Raw genomic sequence first — 16,783 nt, 5'->3', positions numbered from 1 at the left:
CCTACAATATGGATGTCATTATCTGACCAAGTTAGTTATCTGACCAAGATTACAATTTACAATTTAGCCATTTGCAAATGCCTAAATTGTAATTATGTCATTGTAATGTATTGTTTCTCTGTATTGGACAGATCATAGACTAAAAGCTACAAACACTGTACAAGTGATGAAATCAGGGATTTCATTATGCCTGACATTTCAGTTGTTGTCCTGTTAGATGGGTGCTCCGTTTTATGTACTAATTGCGCCATCTTGTGGATAAAACAAGACATAGACGTACTAATTTAAAGGATTCTTACTTTGTCTTCTTTTATTATACTAAACCTTTATATTTGACAAGGTGCTTGATGGTAATGCTCAAGTCGTGAGCTTCTATATTGGCTATTAATATAGAAGCTCACGACATTAATTTACGAGAACACAAAGGTTTAAAATACGGAGACACGAGATTTTTTGCCCGACGGCAACTCATTTACGTGACGTCATAAGGAAGCGACGCGTGGTCTAACAGGACCACCAGAAAGTTGGTGGCAGGGTTGCCATGTCCGCTTATTATAAGCGACGTTGGGCTATTCTTTCTGTTAAGTTGCTTGTAAAAATTGGTAGTTGCGCGTTGTGTTTTTGTTGCCCTTGTTTCTGACGTGTACTTCCTTATTTAGGCTTGCCTTGCTTCCGAATGTTTTAATTATTAGTTGGTTCTCAAATATTTTCATGAAAATGTTTTGTGTGTTGTTAGAATGTTTAAAATATATTCCACATTTTATTGCAAGAGCTTTTGAAAATAGCGGATAGCGTTGTGAGCTTGTACGTATAGGTTTAAAGTGCTCATGTGGCCTAAGTTCCTTCTTTTAGGCTTCTTTACCTCGACCTTGTTGCTTATTTCTGTTTCACAAAACATGGCAACACTGGTTGGCGGTTATTATCAGCTTTGCTTGGCGGTTGAACGTCTTGTTGGAAAAAAAAAACTAAAACGTTTTCTCCTAATTAAGCTGCAAACATAATATACTGTGCAGCCTGTGCCAATATTATCATCGTCGCCTACTAATACACAGAACATGGAGGAGGAGGATTGTGTCAACATTCCACCTGCTGAAGAGAACACGGAGGGTTCTGCCAACGACATGGCGTCGACTTCTGATCAGAACATGGAGGTTTGTCAAGACCCCTCTGGAATCTCACTCTCCACGAAAGCTCCGAGATGAGGTCCTTCTGTCTGGGGTCCCAGCAAACGCAGTGAAAAATACATTTTTTGCAGCATCGTATCCAAAAAGTAAAGGTTGTCCGAGACATCTAAAGATGTTTGCAATTTTACCGGAAAGTAAAATTTAACCAACGGGGTTGAAACACCCGTTTTAAACACTTTTTACTCAGCCTGTGCCATGTTTTCCCCGTTCAACCCGGAACAACCCCCTACGGCAGGTGCCAGTACTGCTCCCGATTCGACTTCAATGGGAAAATATGGCACAGGCTGACTAAATAAGCGATTTAAACGTTTTTTTCCAAACCGTTTGGTTAAATTTGGCTCTCCAGTGAAATTGCAAACATCTGTAGGTGTCTCGGAATACCTTTACTTTTTGGATACGATGTTGCGAAAAGGGTGATCTTCACTGCATTTGGACGGACTCTACCTCTGTCGGGTCCCGAGATAGCGGGACCTCATCTCGGAGCTATCGTGGAGAGTTGAGGTTCCATACGGGGCTATGTACATCTACATAAACGTTCAGATTCGACCCCATGGCCACGGATGTTACAATTATGTACGTACGGGCCCTCAGAAGTACCCGTGTCTTCCTCCGTATTGTAAAAATGAGCATTAATCTGATCGGCGAACATTTTCTCACAGTTATTCAGAGTGCAATACACCTCCCAACCGATAGTCACGCAGTTATAAGCGTACGTAGAAAATGGCCACCAATCGGATTAAAATGCTTTTTATTGAACAATACAGAAGATACGGGTACTTCTGAGGGCCCGTACATCATTGTTACATCCGTGACCATGGGTTAAGCACTTTATATTTGAAATATGAACGTTTTTGTAGATGCACGGACGAAAACGGGAGAAAATGCAAATACTATTTTGAAAATCATCCAGGACTGTCATATAATATGACAGTTATGTATATCAAGGCTAATCTTATTTATATATCCTCTTGAGCCAGCAATAAAACATTTTACAGAGGACAACCATAGCTTTCCAAGAATGTATCATGTTGTGGACATGGCCATGCCACCTTTTACCGTCTTTTGAAAAATGTGCACTACAGTGCACATGTTGTAACACAGTGGTTCTCAACCTGTGGGTCGGGACCCTCAGGGGGGTCCCCACATGATTTGACAGTTGACAGTAAAGTGACAATTTAAGGGCTTTTTAAGACCTTTTTAACACAACATTTTTTTTAAACAAGAAATATACCATTTACTGCATCAAAAGTCATCAACAAAGTATACACTACTAAAATAAGATAATTATTCCCTGCACGACATGCCGATACGCTAGTGCGTTTTCAATGGATGAAATGGTTATTAGACTGTATACGCTTTTCCCCAAATAATCTGCATAACACAGTAGAACACACCACTGGTATCGTGGTATGTGTATATTTTATTTTAACTGCTGTACCGTCTTTGGCGCCTGAATTTCCCCAGCGGGATCAATAAAGGTCTTCTCTTATCTTATTCTTATCTGAACAGGACATGGAGGAGGATTGTGGCAACAACATGCCATCTACTTCTGAACAAAAGGTGGAGGTTTCTGTCAACATAGCATCTACTTCTGAACAAAACATGGAGGAGGATTGTGTCGACAGCACAGCATCTACTTCTGAGCAGAACATGGACTTGGGTTCCGTTTCTGACCTGGAACGCTGCATCAACTGCAAAGCGGGGCTCAACTACAACGAGAAAGAGGGCAAAGTGAGAGTATCAGCACTCGTCGACGCGCATACTGCGAAAATACTGTTCCCTCATCTTAAGCCGTCTGACCTTTTATGCACAGAGTGCGTCAAGGACGGCACATGGGCCGGTAGGGGCTCTTCTTCTGTCGACAGTACACCACCTCCATCTAAACGAGACGAGGCAAAGGGTACTGTGGGTGGTGGTGGGGTTCCATCGCTGCCTCCTGCACCTACATCTAAGCAGAGCACGGAGGGTTCAAAGAGTCCAAAAAGACCAAACATGAACAGAGATACTGTCGTCGGACCATATTCTGTTTCTATGTTGAAATTGGCAGGTTCTCTCAAGAAAATATCAAAGGAGGAAAAGGGAAGTTCTGTCAAGGCAACATCTACTTCTAAACTGAACGTGAAAGGGACTATCAAGGTACCACATACAACGACATACATAGTCGTTCCCAGGTCCCAGCTACCGACCAATTGGAACGTGAAAGCTTCTGCCAACAACAACGGCATGCCATCTACATCCAATCAGAGTGCGGAGGGGTCCGGTTCCAAGATTATTAGATGCAGTCTCTGCAAAAAAGAACTCAAATACGACGCACACAAATCCCTGGCGAGAATAAGAATATCTAAGCTGGTTGATTTGCGGACTGCGCAAGTACTGTTGCCCCATCTTTCACCGGAGGAGTTTATATGTAGAGATCCGTGCCAAAAGTGGGTACATTCAAAAACAATGCCATGCACTAAAAACAAAAATAGGCGCACCTGTACCGTGCCTACTCTGCTACCTACCGATTGGAACGTGAAAGATTCTGGCAACAACGACATGTCATCTAAGTCTGAACAGAGTGCGGAGGGGCCATCTACGTCCGAAGAGAGTGCGGAGGGGCCATCTACGTCTGAACAGAGTGTGGAGGGGCCATCTACGTCCGAACAGAGTGCGGAGGGGCCATCTACGTCCGAACAGAGTGCGAAGGGGTCTGGTTCTAAGATCATTAGATGCAGTCTCTGCAAAAAAGAACTCAAATACGACGCACACAAATCCCTGGCGAGAATAAGAATATCTAAGCTGGTTGATTTGCAGACTGCGCAAGTACTGTTGCCCCATCTTTCACCGGAGGAGTTTATATGTAGAGATCCGTGCCAAAAGTGGGTATATTCGAAAACAAAGCCATGCGGTAAATACAAATATAAGCGCACCTGGACCGTGCCTACCGTGCTTCCCACCAATTGGAATGTGAAAGATTCTGGCAACAACGACATGTCATCTAAGTCCGAACAGAGCGCGGAGGGGCTATCTACGTCCGAACAGAGCGCGGAGGGGCCATCTGCGTCCGAACAGAGTGCGAAGGGGTCCGGTTCTAAGATCATTAGATGCAGTCTCTGCAAAAAAGAACTCAAATACGACGCACACAAATCCCTGGCAAGAATACAAATATCTAAGCTGGTTGATTTGAAGACTGCGCGAGTACTGTTGCCCCATCTTTCACCGGAGGAGTTTATATGTACAAATCCATGCCAGAAGTGGGTACATTCAAAAACAAAGCCAATGAAAAATAAGCGCACCTGGACCGGTTTTTCTATGAAAAAATACCCTCTGCCTTGCAAAAAAATGAGGATGGATCATGACTCTACAAACACGAAATCAGGTTATTATTATTAATAATAAAGAGGAAAGAAATATATATATATATATATATATATATATATATATAATTTATTTATATATAAATATATTAATTAACTATTTTTATTAATATGATCATTTTCTGCAAGGAAATAACGGATTACAGTAACAATGTATGTGCCTTTTTGGTCAGTCTACTTAAAAACATAAACCCTTGACTGAAGTCCTTATTATTTTAGTATTCTTATTTTCAAAAATAGCAGATTGACAAGCTCACAGCGTGTTGTATGAGTGTCAATCTATTTGACGTACGACCAAGTATGTACTAGGGCTTAAGACAGTTAAGAGGTGAAGTTTTTTAATTGTCCACTAGATTACCGGTAGTCTCATGAGCCAGGATATAAACCAAAGATTTCAGCCCAAAATAAATGCATTAGGAATTTACCAGCCATACAAATGACTTTTAAAGGATTTGAATACAATTTTCCATTATATAAGACGAGATTTTCCCCTCCCTTAACGCCATTCATGTTGTCTGTCCAGTGTCCACATCAGATGGTCCATCTCCAGCGCCCAAGAAGAAGGTGGGGAAAGTCAACCAAGCGATTACCCATTTAAAACGCGGATTATATGTTTCTGCATTCAGACGACTGCTTGAACTGCCAGGTGCTACAGCCGCTTTCAACAAAGTGTGCCAAGAAATCATACGCAAAGAGGTAGGGTTGTCATGATCATGACATTTTAGTTGATGATTAAATGTCATGCAAATAATTGTGATTAATGATTTAATTGAGTTTTTGGCATTGAAGACAAATTAGATTTCTGTTTGCCCTTTAGGCTTTGAAGTGACACAGGGCAGATATGACAAATGACTTGAATATTCAAAGAGATGACATATTTTATTTAATAACTTTATACTTACAAAAAACATAAATAGTGGAAACAGCCCATCTACAAGCTCACAGCGTGCTCTGAGCTGGTATAGATTCTTTGAGAAGTTCTTTATTTATTTATACGTTTATTTGGACGGGACAGCTCATATTAACGAACACCACACACAAAATGCTGTGTAAATACACCAGATTTAGCAAGAATGCTAATTTCCATCTGTAGTCCCCATACAGAAAACAAGCAACATTACAAAAAAAGAGCACATATAAACATTACTAAAAGGGTACAAACAGAAAGTTTGACCTAGTTTTGACCTAAAATACAAGACACTCAAGAAAACTAAAAAAAAGCCTACTATTTAAGGCTATTTAAAAATGTTCAGATATTTGATTGTCCATGATCCATCCTTTTAGTTGGACCTTAAAGGGCAAGACCACTTTGGTAGAGGTTTGAGTTGTGTAGTTACCTTGCCATGATGTAACAACAAAGGTGGGAAATATGCTCCCCATTGACCTACATTGTATGGCAAGACCACTCTGAGGTGGGCTCTTTTGAGTCTATAAACAAATGTAAAGAAAGCTGATTCTGACAGTTTAGAACATCACCAAACCCAGTACTGTTTGTTTTTTGTAATAAAAATTCCAACTTCCTGTTGATTTTACTATTTGAAAATCTGGATCTAGATCCGCGGATCCAGTCCGGGTTTTCTTCCTAATAGAAATAACAAAATCAATAGGAAGTTAACATTTATATTCAAAAAACAAATAGTACTGCGTTTGGTGATGTTCTGTACTGTCATAATCAGCTTTGTTTGAGTTTGTTTACGGGCTAAAAGAGCTCCTCCTGAGCCTCTTCACCTTACAATGTAAGTCAATGAGGAGCATATTTTAAATGATCAATTTCTAGTCTATGGAGAAATTATTGTTTTCTTGCCCACCTTTGTTGTTACATCATGGCCATGTCACTACATAATCATGAATTTTAAGGTGCCCCTGCATAAATGATAGAGAAATAAATATAATATATAAAGAAATATATATAATATATAAAATAAAATGTATATATATATATTTAAAAAAAAAACAGCAACATTGTGTGGGTCTGTTCTTTAAATAAGAATAAAGTCCAACTGTCATTATGGCACAGACAGAGTCGAACTGTAACACTTTGAAGGGAGCCTTTAAAATCTTTTATCAGCCCATGCAATTTTTTTTTTACCTTGATAAAAGATCACATCTTATATGCCCTCTCATCCCTAGACATGGGGTATAAATTCTTAGATACAGGGTTCCACGGTCATAAAATTCCTATATTTTGAAATAAGAAAAACCTTTCCAAGCCTGGAAAAGGTTTGGAATGAATCAAATGTTTTGGAAAATGTTTGGATGTACATTGTTTTTGGCTATTGATTTGGTTCATAAAAAAACATGTCCCAGAACATGTCTACATACATGAAATAATAATTATAATTAATAATAATAATTCATTAAAATGTTAAAATGTGGTGCTGCGCTGCACGAGCTGCTTGATTGCGGCCTAATGTATACGGGATGTCATGTGACAAAAACAATAGATCTACAAGCTACAACCAAGTTGCACGATGATACGTTGTTAGCTTGTGGATTTGTTGTTCGCTCTTTCATTGTTTTCATCCCTGTTCGTTGTGAAAAATCCCTGTCCCTGTAGATACTGCCCCCCAAAATATTCATCTTTACATTGAAATTATGTCATTTCCTAAAAGAAAGCTGTATGAATGTATTGATGATTGTTTTTAAATATTGTTTACAGCGTATTAAGATGAACAGAGATATGGAGGGACCTTTCAGGAAGCAACTCACACCCGAAAATCTGGCCTCATTTTGTTGGAAGAAGACAAATGCATGGGCTGAGGAAAAGGCACCTCTTACTCTTAAGTGCCTACAAGGGATGTTCCCACAGGCAAAGAAAATCACAGGACAATTTCATGGAGTTCACAATGTTAAAGATGAACCACTGAGGTATGTAACACTCTTAATGACATGCGATTTGTATATTTTACAAGAAGGAAGGGCTCACAAATCAATTTGAAGATGCTCCAACTTTATTCCAAACGTATTATAACTTATTATATTACAGACTAAACAACGTTTCGACCTTGCAGTCTTTTTCAGATTAAAATGTTAACTTTATACTTGTAAAGCAGAATACTTATGCCACAAGGCAAAGCCATGACTCATAACCCTGCTGACCTGGCCTTGCAGTGAACAACTTCAACTTATGAACATGGAAACAGTTAATAAAGTCCCCCAAAAAACTAGTATAGAATAATTCTAGTTATTATACCACAGTCAGTTTAACCTTGCATTGTGATTGGCTGAGTAACTACTGTATCTCCCTATAACTGCACTCTGAACACATACCTACTCGTAACCTAACAACTGCTACTGCCAGCCTTTAGTAACAAACAACTATTTGTTTTCTTCACATTCTAGTCATAAATATTAACTGGAGCGAAGGATATGATGTGTGGCATTTTTTGCAAAACCAATTGGTAGCCAACGGGAATGGAATTTGAAAAATCCGACAGATACCATCTTGATCACTAGTGGGGGAGATTTATTTCACAATTTTGCTGTACATTTGAATTTTATTATGTTAAAAAGCAAGAGTCCAATTGTATTTCACTTCCACTGTAAAAGAAAATTCTAATAATCAATATACTGTAAAATAACATGGCGCAAACATTTGAGATTGATGTCTTTCTAATAATCAGCAGTTAGTACTTTATAAAAGAACATGAAGCTAAATATGTATTTTAATGTTGGAGTATAGGGCCATGACTGAAGAGGAAGCTCAACAGCTGGTGGATAAGAGGATTACAATGGCCATGTCTATCGCTCTATTCACCGGCAGCAGTAGACAAACATTTGTCCAGTCTCTTATTGGTGTTGAGATGTGGAGGGAAGGTTGTCCTCAAAAGATTTTCAAGATCATGAATAGCCTTGGCGTCTCCCAGTCCAGAATGTCTTCAATGAACCACATAGTCAGACTCCAAGATGACCACGATAAAGAGGTTAAGCTGTGGAAAGGACAGGTTGAGGTGAGTGTATATAGGGGGGCAATATAACCATAAAACCTTATAAAAATGTGTACGCAAGTTGTTGCCATATAAAACTTAACTTTTTCTCTCATGCATGTGTATATATAGCTTGATGGTTTGATTAAAATTGAATAATTGTTTTCATTAAACACGTGTCCATTCATCTCCATTATTTTTAGACAGAACTAAAGTTATCAAAGAGGAAAATTGCATGCAAAAAACTTGCCAATCAAGTTCCAGCCTACTCTCTCAATTGGGACCGAGTCAAGGTATTACTTTAACTTTTACGTCATATTGGTTTATTACCATTTTGTTGAATGAATTCTTCCCTAGCAATAAAACCTCATGTCTTCCCATAACAGATAACATCCCAAGCCAAGCATGAACGTCTAGGAGGAAACAAGCCCACAACTTGGGCATTTCGCTTTGCCCATAGAAACCGCATACCTTTCAGCGTTCTACAAGGGCCTCCGCAAAAGGCAGTTGAGGTGTCACCAAGCAGCATCCTCCCATCCAAACAGGTACACATCCTTCATAGAAAACATACACATGACCACCAGCCTGCTGTCAACAAAATACATTCATTTTCTCTCTTTTTTATGTTAGACATATGAGGCACTGCGGCAGCGCATGAAGACAATTGTGATGCGCATAATTGTTGACAACCTCACAGCCCTGGAAGGATTGAGAAGCAAGGTTGTATGGCACATTCCCCATTTATACTCCAAGCAGATGAAGGAGAAGAGCAATGTTGTAAGTCGGCACATACAAATGTACAATCACTCACATTACTAACACGGCAAATCCCATGGAAATCCAGCCTGTATTTCATTAGATGCTGTATGTTGTGTGGGATCAAATTGTTGGACTGGGAGCATATCTATGTTTCCTGGGTTCTATTTTCCCCGCTTACAACCCACTTACACTCACTAACCTTAACGTAAGCAAGGAACATAGAACCTGGGGAACATAGGGATGGAGTGATGCCACCCACCAGCTGACAGACAGACTGGGCCCTCTTTAGACTAGCGAGACTAAAGATAATGAAATTCCCCAAAGAAGAACTATGCCTTTACCTTTCTCTAATGAGACGTTTTTTGTTTTGTTTGTTTTTTACAGGTCAATCTTGGTGCAGTCCCTGTGGACTTGAGTGCAACAGAAGGAGATACTGAGATAATGGACGGCCTTATTGAATACGTTCCAACATTGTCGGAGAAACCCCACAAAGTATTGTGCTGTTCAGACGGCCTAAACATTGACACGACGGAGAAGCCCAGTGAATCAACAGCCGAACAGAGATTTGAAGGGCTTGTGGACGCGCCACCAGAATATCGCAAAGAATCCCTTTGTTACCAGGTGATAATTTAAGGGTTCGAGTTGTATAAATGTATGAATGAAGAATTAATGAACTATCACATAACTTATCTAATATTGAGGGCGCTCAGGTGGTTAAGGGTTAAATTACCTGTGCACCATCAACCATGGAGTCTAGGGGTTCGAATCCACCACGGTGCATCCTGCTTGGCCGAGTGTATATGTGCCCCGCCCCCCCTGCGGCGGGGCGGGGCTCCCCGTCAAAAAAGAAATGACGTCTCTGAGGTACCAAGATTAGGGGGGGCGATGATTTACGATTCTGTCCCTGTCTGGACATAACTCGGATGGCGCTGAGTCGACTGAAGGTGACTTCGCAACGCACGGCACGGCGACTCGCTCGGCTAAGCTTGCTCGGCGGTGCTTCTCGTGGCACAAGTCACCTTCAGACCGCGCGCCTTTATCGCTGAAAACGAGTGCACCTTTTTCAATCTGACTGGTTTTCCAATCACACTGTGACATCTATACAAATACAAAAATGTCCATGTTCCTGGGTGGGAAGTCGGTCTGGGAGGGTGATGTTTGTCAGATTCATTCATTCGAGATTCATTGTGGATACACAAAAGAAAAGTTGTCTAGTTTTGGCAACTTATATTTAAAATCATCTCTTGAACCACAGGACATTATGCAAATGCTGTTCAGTGAGAAGAGCCTGGAGGCTCGAGGATCTCTGTCCCAGCTCAAATCAGTGTTTGTAACGAGAGGCCTGAGTATTGAAGGAAGGGTCAAGGAAACAATCCAACGTGTCTGGGGAGTGGATTTACTCACGGTAATATTCAGAAAATGTGCATTGCATTGCTTTAACTTTCCTCATACTTACTTACATAATGTTTCCATGAATGTTCTGCAATACACATCACCTAAACCAAAAACGAATGTTTTTCTTTTCCTACAAAGTTTGTGACTTCCGCTTACATCACTTTATACGCTGCTACCGAGTGCAACCTTGACGCTGTTGATGGGCAGCCTTCAGACTTCCCCACAGACGCTCAGGCCCAAATGGAGTGGCTTAGTGGACTCTCACACAGACTGGTGGACTTGGTGTGGATGCCACCACCTCAAGAAGACATAAATACTGCTGCTGCCACTGCATGTCTTTCTGAAGTACAGAGGAAAGAAGTCTGTTTCTGTGGAGAAGGTAGGCAAATAAGAGCAGGCTTTAAGTTATTATTAAAAGTCTAATCTAGATGCTACCGACCTACAGTATATTAAACACACCCTTCATAAGTGAACAGCTTAGTAAATTACTTTGCTAAGTTCCAGTCTGGATTTTGGCCACTTCACAGCACATAAACGTAAATAAGAGCAGCGCTGTGATCGATTTGTCCTACAGAGGTGACACTTGGTCCGCAATGTACATCTGATTCTGGACATATAAACAATCATGCCTCCAGGATAAAAAAAACACTTTTTGTCATTCTTTGGAATCGGGTCCATTACCGCCGCTGCAGCTAAATCATTTTTATTATTTAGTTTTTCTCCTGTATATCATGCTTTTAATTTCTTTTCCTCATTGAATGCCATTTTATGCCTTATGTAGTACCTTGAACTGCCTTTGTGAATGTAAAGTGCTATACAAATAAACATGTCTTGCCTTAGATGTCAGATAGTTGAGTGATTGTATATCATAATTAAATCTCTGTCTACTTCATTTTAGAAAGACCAGGTGAAACATTAGTGCAGTGCTGCAGCAACCTTTGTGGAGGTGTGTGGTTCCATGAAGGTTGTGCGCCGATAGACCCAACAACCGATCCGACCGTCACTCAGGATTGGTTCTGCAGCCCAGCTTGTCAAGGAGATGGCACCTACGTATACTGTTACTGTAAAGAGCAACGAGGGGGACAGATGGTACAGTGTGCACTCATGGACCAGTGCAGAAGACATGAGTGGTACCACAAGGACTGTCTGAGTCTGTCAGAACAAGACAATGCTGACTCTGAAGAGTGTAAGAAATAACTCTATGTCCTTTCCAATGTCCTGTAGTGTTGTTGACCGCCTAGAATCCTAGACTAGAATAATCTGTGACTTGTAACTTGATGTTGACTAGACCATGTATGACTAGACCATGTACAGACCTGGAGGTTTTATGACTGGGACTTGAGCTTTGAACTTTGACTTTTATGAATTAAAAATAATAACAGATATGCATGTAAAGATTAAGCTATTGTGTACAAAAAATAGACTAAAACTAGAATTACCTGAAGTAAATGATCTGATAATGATCACCAGTAGAGGGGACATGTGTGAATTAAGAGTGCCATGATATATTTATTATTTTCACTCTATACAGCATAAGTTACCCGTAAACAAGAGTTTAGACTGGTGATAAGGGACTTGGACTTGGACTTGAGTTCTGGAGACTTGAGATGACTTCACTACAAAACTGCTAATTAGTTAAATGTAACAAATATATCGTCACTAGGCGTGACCTTGATTATTCGAATGTTCGACTAATCAGTCGAGGGGAGTCTTGAGTCGACTGCCAATCTTTTTAGCTTTTTCTTCATTATTCGACTGAGATTGGCCTAATTTGTTATATTAATTAACTAATAGTTTGCCAAAAATAGGATATATATCATGATTTATTGAGAGAAACCAAGCAAGTATATATTAAATCAGAAATTAAGCAACCCTACAGCCCAAATGGAATGTTACTCTATTGCATAACATGTTTTTTGCATGATTTGGCTGAGAGATTGGCAGTCGAATCAGACTGATTCGACTGCCAATCTCAGTCGAATCATGACAAAAAAAATGTTGGTGTTGCATTAGTTGACTGTTTGTCGACTATAGGCAACATTTGGCCAATCAGATTTGACTATAGAAATCCTAGCGACGATTACAGGCCTAATCGTCGCGCTATGTCCAAAACCGTTGCTTGATACTGTTTCTTGCCCCATTACAGCTACATGGTACTGTTCAGAGATGTGCTTCATTGCGTCGGATGCAGACGACCATGTGCTCAACTACACGAAGGCTCTTGTGTGGGAGGGGCTTTATAACATGGCAAGACGAGATGCTATCAAAGAAGGTGATGGAGAAGCCATGACAGACTTCTGGAAAATGGACATGGTTCTGTTCTGGGCTAGAAAACACCTCAAGGATTTTACCACCTGCCATCGATTGCTCACCGGTAGGACTTAGAAAATGTAATGTGTTGCTATGGACATTCTGTCACTGTTATACCAATGTCATTAATCAACTGCATCTTGTTTGAATAGGGATCGAAGGATTCTACCCAGAGGAGATTAGACAAGACCTGAAGTGGAACCGTGTGGCAAACCTTGAAGGAAAACCTGGATGCAACATCAGCTTGGATTTAGTCAATGAATTCATGAATATCGAATTCAAAGGTATGTTACTGAACTTATATTTGCCAAATCATTTCACAGTTACGGTATGTAATTTGTTGAGTGACAAATTTGACATGTCAAGGCTTTGCATTATGACACAAACCCTTGTTGGTTGTGTGCGAATTCAGTCACATACGCTACTGCCTATGGAGAAGAATGGACAATATAGTGAACAAATAAAAAACATATCGGACACGACTCAGGTCGGGTCAATGAATGTATTGAAAGAACATTCTGGCCCGGACGGTTGGTGTAGCTGTCTGGGCACCTGGACTGATAATGCCGCCTGACAGCCGGTCGCAGATTCGACTCCCAATCCCGACGACCTTTGCTGTGTGTCACTAAAGGCAAAAAATCCCAAACCCCAAAAATATATTTAAAAAAAAAGAACCTTCTGCTATGCACTGTTGTGATTTATAGTTATTATCATTACATATATTATATCATTATATGTTAATATGTAATTAGTCTATATATTATTTTTGTGCAACAGGTTCTCTCTCCCTCGCTCTCGTTCTTCTGTGACAGGCACCGCCATGGTTGTTGTTTTTCCTTCCAGCCGAACCTGCGCAATGCATTGTGGGATTGGTAGAGCTTAGTTAGTGAGCATCGTCTGTTCCCTACCTTTCACGGTGCATTGAGGGATAAAATGAGTCCACTATGTTGGGTGTAATAATGATACTATACATTCCGACGCTACTTCAAAATGGCGTAACTATGTAAAGTCTATATATAGGCAGTAGGGAATGATTTCAGACACAGCTATGGTCTGAAGCTCTCCCATTTCATGAGGTTTTTATTGTTAAAAAACATCTATTCCAGAATTCCATAACTGTCTGGAATTAAGAGTAAATAGTGGAGAAAGGGCAACATATGATCACAATAGTCAATCATATGGAAGCATGGCAATGGTTGGTGAAATAAAAATGGAATTCATTTTCACAGAGGCCCCATTAATACAACCTAAATGGTCCCTCGAGGTTCAGACCCTGATATGACATACTGAGCCACAGTGGTGTAAAGTAACCAAATGTCAATACTTTTACTTCTACTCCACTACATCTCAGGGGCAAATATTGTACTTTTTACTCCACTACAATTATTTGAAAACTTCAGCTACTAGATACTTTGTAGGTTTTGATTATTATTACAAAACATACATTAACCACTTTCAGCCAATCTACAAGCTCACGTGAAATGGGACATTTTGTATGTTGAGTACTTTTACCTTTGGTACTTTAATTACATTTTCATGCCGATACTTTTGTACTTTTACTCAAGTGAACAGACTTTTAATTGTAACAGAGTATTTTTTACAATGTTGTATTAATTCTTTTACTTATTGTAAAACATTCCGAGTACTTTTTCACCACAGCTGAGCTGTACTTCTGTATTTTGTAGAGTCCTTGGGGCATGTGAGCGACCACTACAGCAATGAAAGGATGGAGCTCTGTGGAATGATGGCAGGAGCAATTGGAAGGAAGGCGAATCGGCTTCTCATCACGCTAGGAGCAGGGAACGGCAGCGGCCTCACAACATCCCTGGCATCATCACACGTCTACAAGACAAGAAGACGAGCTGACATCGCTAAGTTTGTGGCTGAGTATAAGAAGGACCATCTCTTCAGGTACATTCCTGGGAGAGCACACGAGGGCTTTGAGAAGTTCACTTACCAGCAGAAAATCAAAACCCCCAAGAAGATGGGGAAGACGATGAGGAATCTGGCGCAGGACATGGACCTACAATCATGAGAGATCGTCCAATACAAATGAAAATAAGTACCACTGTTCACCTCGCATTTAGTGTTGGGAGTGTATTCATTCTTATGTAAAGTCAAATGTATTTGTATAGCACAATTTCGTACAATGTAAGCTCAATTTGCTTCATATTAAAAGACAACAAAAAGTAAGTGATGGAGTGTATTTGACTCATACCGTGTTATATCCCCACTAGCACTCTATGGCTGGCTAGGTCAGCCCCTCTGTCCATTCACCACCTTTACACCTTTTTTGTCCCCCATGGCCTTTCCTCGACCACCACCCTTTTGGAAAGTCAAGCATTACACTTGCACACACACGTTATCTCAAAGTAGAATGCGCATATTGCCATATGCCTTTTGGCAAGCAAATGCATGCTCCCTGTAACATACATTTAATGAATGAGGTTGAATGTGTGACCATTTCTGCTGCCTTCTTTAATGCTCGCCACTTATACTGATGCTTTTAGCCTTAATATTTAGCCTAATGGTTAACCACCACTGTAGCCATCTTTGAAACTAAGTTACTGTGGTCCAAGTGAAATCCATAATTGTCTGTGATTTCCACAGTAATCGGTGGCTGCTGGTAGCCTTGAAAGCGCTGGGGGAACAACTGCTGCTTATCACCTGCTTATTTTGTTAAAAATAATTTAATCATAGGTATAGAGGTAGGACCTATGCACACAGCATCTTCAAGCAGCTCAACATGAGGATTAATGTACATATTTAGCTATTTCTCACTTTACTACGTGGTGCTATTCTTAATTATTGTGTTATTGTGCTACAATGTTGAACCAAATCCAAAGAATTTTACTCTTGTTTACTCATAGAGATCCATATAATAAAATGTATATTGTGGTATCCCAATAGCCAAGCGATTAGAGCACATGCCACATGGGTGCACTGTCCTGATCAGCAAAACCAGTGGTTCTCAAACCTTTTCATGTGAAGGACCCCGAAATGTTTTGAAGAAGGCCGATGCACACCTCAAAGGTTGGTGACAGGTGCAAAGGACAAAGGTGCACATGTTCAAAAGGGGATCTCCACTTTCTCCAGTAATAACATCAAAGAAAGGGATTTGCAAAAATGTTGCTCTTTATTAGGTCGATGTTTTGGTCGTTAGACCTTCATCAGGACAGACATACAGGGCACTACAACCACCAAACCTTTAAAGACTACACCTACAGTGTGTAAGTCAACATTCAGCCTATTGGCTGCACAAGTAATCCCAAACCCCATCACCATCATATTAGACCCACCCCAATGGAAAACGGAGTGTTTGCAATCACAATACAACATTCTTATGGTCATGGCATCACAAGTTAAACTCTGAATAACTGAGGAAATGGCCTGTATAAGTCATACAACCGGGTCTTCAATATCTATAGGCCTAAATTAAAAAAAGGGACCCCATTAGTGGACCTAGTAGTCATAATAAAAAAACAGTGAGAATAAAGATAAGAGTATAAAACACAAATCTCCAAAAAATAAAAAAACACAAGTCTATTACATAGGGCAGTCCATCCAATTAACGAACCCAAAGTCACAGCATGACGTAAGTGCTGAAAAATTACTGTTTGATTCTTGGCAGGCTGGACCATTTGCTGAATCATTACCCTACTCTCCACATTTATTTTCTTTCTGTCTCTCCTATAAGGGCTTAAAAATGTCCCCAAAATGAATGACTTTAGAACAAACTGACTTACGTACCATTACCATAGGGTAATTGTAGGGCTTTAAAGCCTACAATATGGATGTAGTTTGATGTGAGTTGTCTTACCTGAACATGATTACAATTTAGCCATTTACA

At 40.1% G+C, this 16,783-nt stretch overlaps 1 protein-coding gene across 1 annotated transcript; it reads left to right on the top strand.

The window, feature by feature from the left end:
• Positions 1 to 925: 925 nt before the first annotated feature.
• Positions 926 to 15,120, top strand: LOC311061006 (uncharacterized protein). Its single transcript, XM_084079475.1, has 15 exons — positions 926 to 1,151; positions 2,694 to 4,545; positions 5,067 to 5,239; positions 7,203 to 7,411; positions 8,226 to 8,493; positions 8,673 to 8,762; positions 8,856 to 9,014; positions 9,100 to 9,246; positions 9,613 to 9,849; positions 10,484 to 10,633; positions 10,762 to 11,002; positions 11,522 to 11,809; positions 12,770 to 12,997; positions 13,086 to 13,217; positions 14,619 to 15,120. Exons 1-15 carry the CDS (start codon positions 1,056 to 1,058, stop codon positions 14,966 to 14,968), a joined length of 4,620 nt encoding a protein of 1,539 aa, XP_083935601.1. The 5' UTR covers positions 926 to 1,055; the 3' UTR covers positions 14,969 to 15,120.
• The last annotated feature ends 1,663 nt before the right edge of the window (positions 15,121 to 16,783 follow it).

The sequence above is a fragment of the Gymnoscopelus microlampas genome (assembly GCF_963454915.1).
Source record: "Gymnoscopelus microlampas genome assembly, chromosome: 14".
Classification (NCBI taxonomy): domain Eukaryota; kingdom Metazoa; phylum Chordata; class Actinopteri; order Myctophiformes; family Myctophidae; genus Gymnoscopelus; species Gymnoscopelus microlampas.
Note: the sequence above shows the minus strand (reverse complement) of the source record. Positions and strands in the feature narration are given on the sequence as shown.